The sequence below is a fragment of the Orycteropus afer genome, unplaced genomic scaffold (assembly GCF_000298275.1).
Source record: "Orycteropus afer afer isolate SDZICR_OR568_19922 unplaced genomic scaffold, OryAfe1.0 scaffold00295, whole genome shotgun sequence".
In the NCBI taxonomy this organism is placed as follows: Eukaryota; Metazoa; Chordata; class Mammalia; order Tubulidentata; family Orycteropodidae; genus Orycteropus; species Orycteropus afer.
The window spans coordinates 4,205,153-4,207,897 of record NW_006921882.1 but is presented as its reverse complement, the minus strand read 5'-3'; the positions used below and the strand labels follow the sequence as shown (position 1 = coordinate 4,207,897).

Sequence of the window (2,745 nt, the reverse complement as noted above, 5' to 3'; positions counted from 1 at the left end):
GTAATAGGCCTTGGGTTACTGCTGGTAATCCTGTCTTCCTCTTGTGAGATTAGAGGAGGTCAGAACATGTGGCCTCCTTGCCGTTTTTGCAATATCGATCTTTATGCATTCCATTTCATTTTTGACAACTTCCAATTGTCTTAGATTCATACTTTGTACATTCCATTATTAATGGATGTTTGCAGTTGTTTCTTCTCATTTTGAGACATGCCAAATCACCAGAAGGGGGCCGAGAGCTCTATTCTATCCACATCATTAAGGTTGGCTCTACTCTGAGGAGGCAGCTCTTCTCCAGTCGTATTTTGAGTGCTCTCAGAACCAGGCTCATCTTCCGGTACTATATCTCACAATGTTTCACTGCTATTCTTAAGGTTTTCAATGGCCAATTCTTTGAGAAGTGCACGGCCTCATCCTTCTTCCAAGTCTGTCTTAGTCTAGAGGCTCTGTTAAAACCTGCCCACCAAGAGTAACCCTGCTGGCATTTGAAACACCAGTGGCACAGCCACCAGCCTCACACCAACACTCATACAACCACAGTAGGACAAACTGACAAACCAGTTTCTCTCCCCTACTTGTTCTACATTGCCTGCTCATTTCCTGGTCTCCCCTGCCCTGCTTGCTTACCCAGCCTTGACTGAGGGGCAAACACCTGCCTTCCACTGGTCCCAGGGCTGGTTTATTATGGCCTGTGCCCAGGGGCGGCTCCTTGCATGCAAACACCCAAATTTAATAGTACATGTGTAAATTTTGATAACCTCAGTTTTTGAAAAATATTCCTTATGTCTGTTTCCTAGACTCTTAATATTAAACTTGGAGCTCTGGTAGCACAGTGCCTAAGGCATCTGACTGCTAACCAGAAGGCTGGCGGTTCAAACCCACCAGCCACTCCTCGGAAGGAAGATGGGGCAATCTACTTCCGTAGTGATACTGCCTCAGAAACCCAAGGAGGAGTCACTATGAGTCGGGTCTGACACGACGGCACATAACAACAACAATAACAACATATTTTCCAATAAGAAAATTAAACTGTAAAATTGCAGAAACCATGCTGAAATGCCTAACACAGTACCTGACATGAAGGAAAGAAATGCCTAAGTCTTGTCTGCCTTCTAGCTTCCCAACACAGAGATCACGTGCTTATTCTCTGGAAAATGAGCCAACACTTCAAAAAAGAGTAATTGCAGCTTACCATTTTGGGCTTCCTCTTCTTCTTTGGGGGCCAGTCAGTATCCATAGAAGACAAACCTGAGGGAAGAAAGAGAAGCTGTGAGAAAGCAGACCTCCCACAATGCTCCTGGAGCAGCTCCTCTGATCACGGTGGAAGGAAGGAGCCGCCTCACTCAGCTGCGGCCACTAAAGCCTTCTCACCTGACCCTGGAGCCTGCATGCCCTCTTCACCTCGCCAGACCCCAACAATTCCCACCTTGTGCCTTATGTTTCTGAATCAATGTCTTCAGGATATCCATGTTTCATCTCTTCCTTAAGCCAAAATCTTCTCCCAGTCCTGCTCTCTGTGCAGAAGGATCAGGCAACGTAAAGGCCCCAGAGTCAGACAGCCTTGAATTTCTGCCACGGGGCCAGTTGGAAGTCAGTTCATCTCCAGATGGTCTCTGCTGCCTGGGTGACCTCTTCAGTCCTCCGTGATGAAAGGCCCTCTCGTTTCCCTGCATCCAGGACCTGTGGGAGGAGAAGCAATTGCATGCCGTGGATCCTTTACTGTGATCCAGGCCCGTGCAGCAGGGACCCTGTCCTCTCACTCCCTCCTCACTCAACAATCACAATCTCACTCTACTTGGGTTCCCTGGATTTTCTGCATTTATTCATTTCTGGCCTGTAAGCCTTCAAGTCTGTACCAACACTCTCCCTTACCTGTCAAAATGTACTGAACCCCTCTTGCCCCAAAACCTCAGAATCCACCTCCATGTCCCTGATAAGTTTCTGCTATTTGAGAAAGGACAGAGCAGAGCCTACTGCCTGTGGAAAAGGAGGCGCTACCGTCTCCCTGCAAACCAATCAAGGCACAGAGCAGTCAGCTTCTGCCTCCCCTAGACCAAGGCTCCAGCTGTGCTCTATTCCGTGTCCCTGTACCCAGAGGAGTTTGGGGATCTGATCCAAGTCCCTCCAATTTCAAAATAAGTTCTGCAAAGATAACACCTTACCTTCTACTTGTGTAAGGCACATGACCCTGTCAGTCAAAGGCCTCCACCCATATGGTCCAGGGAGGCAGGTGATGATGGCAGCTCTGCCACAGTTAGAAGCTACACAGACCCCTAGCTAGGATCTCAGCCCACAAGACTACAGTCCCACTGCTGCCTCGTTGGGCTGTTGAGTTGATTCCAGCTCATGGTGACCTGATGTGTGCAAAGAACTGCTCCACAGGGATCTCAAGGCAGTGACCTTTCGGAAGCAGACTGCCAGGCCTATCTTCTGAGGCACCTCTGGGTGGGTTCAAGTGTCTACCTTTCAGCTAGCAGTCAAGAGCTTAGTCATTTGTGCTACCAAGGGACTTTGTACTACTGCCCAGTACCTCTTCAACACTAGCTGGGTTCTCCTACGACACCTCTGGACTCGTTCCCCAAAACTGTAGGCAGAGCTGCTTACTCCTCCTTCTGTCCAACCAGATGTCATCCTAATCAATATGTACTGCAATTTTTTGACTTAAATGAGTTTTTACTGGAATGTGAACTTCTTTTAAGAAGAAACGCATTTCAGTCATTTTGCTAACCTAGCAATTAGGATAATAAA

At 47.8% G+C, this 2,745-nt stretch overlaps 1 protein-coding gene across 1 annotated transcript in view; it reads right to left on the bottom strand.

Moving 5' to 3' along the window:
* The window catches only part of LOC103206092 (zinc finger protein 343-like), a gene marked incomplete at its 3' end in the record, with an annotated part of 13,068 nt that extends 11,681 nt beyond the window's left edge, over positions 1-1,387 (bottom strand). The window contains 2 exon segments of the mRNA XM_042782391.1: positions 1,190-1,245; positions 1,369-1,387. Coding sequence (XP_042638325.1) covers positions 1,190-1,245; positions 1,369-1,387 — 75 coding nt within the window.
* Positions 1,388-2,745: the final 1,358 nt, after the last annotated feature.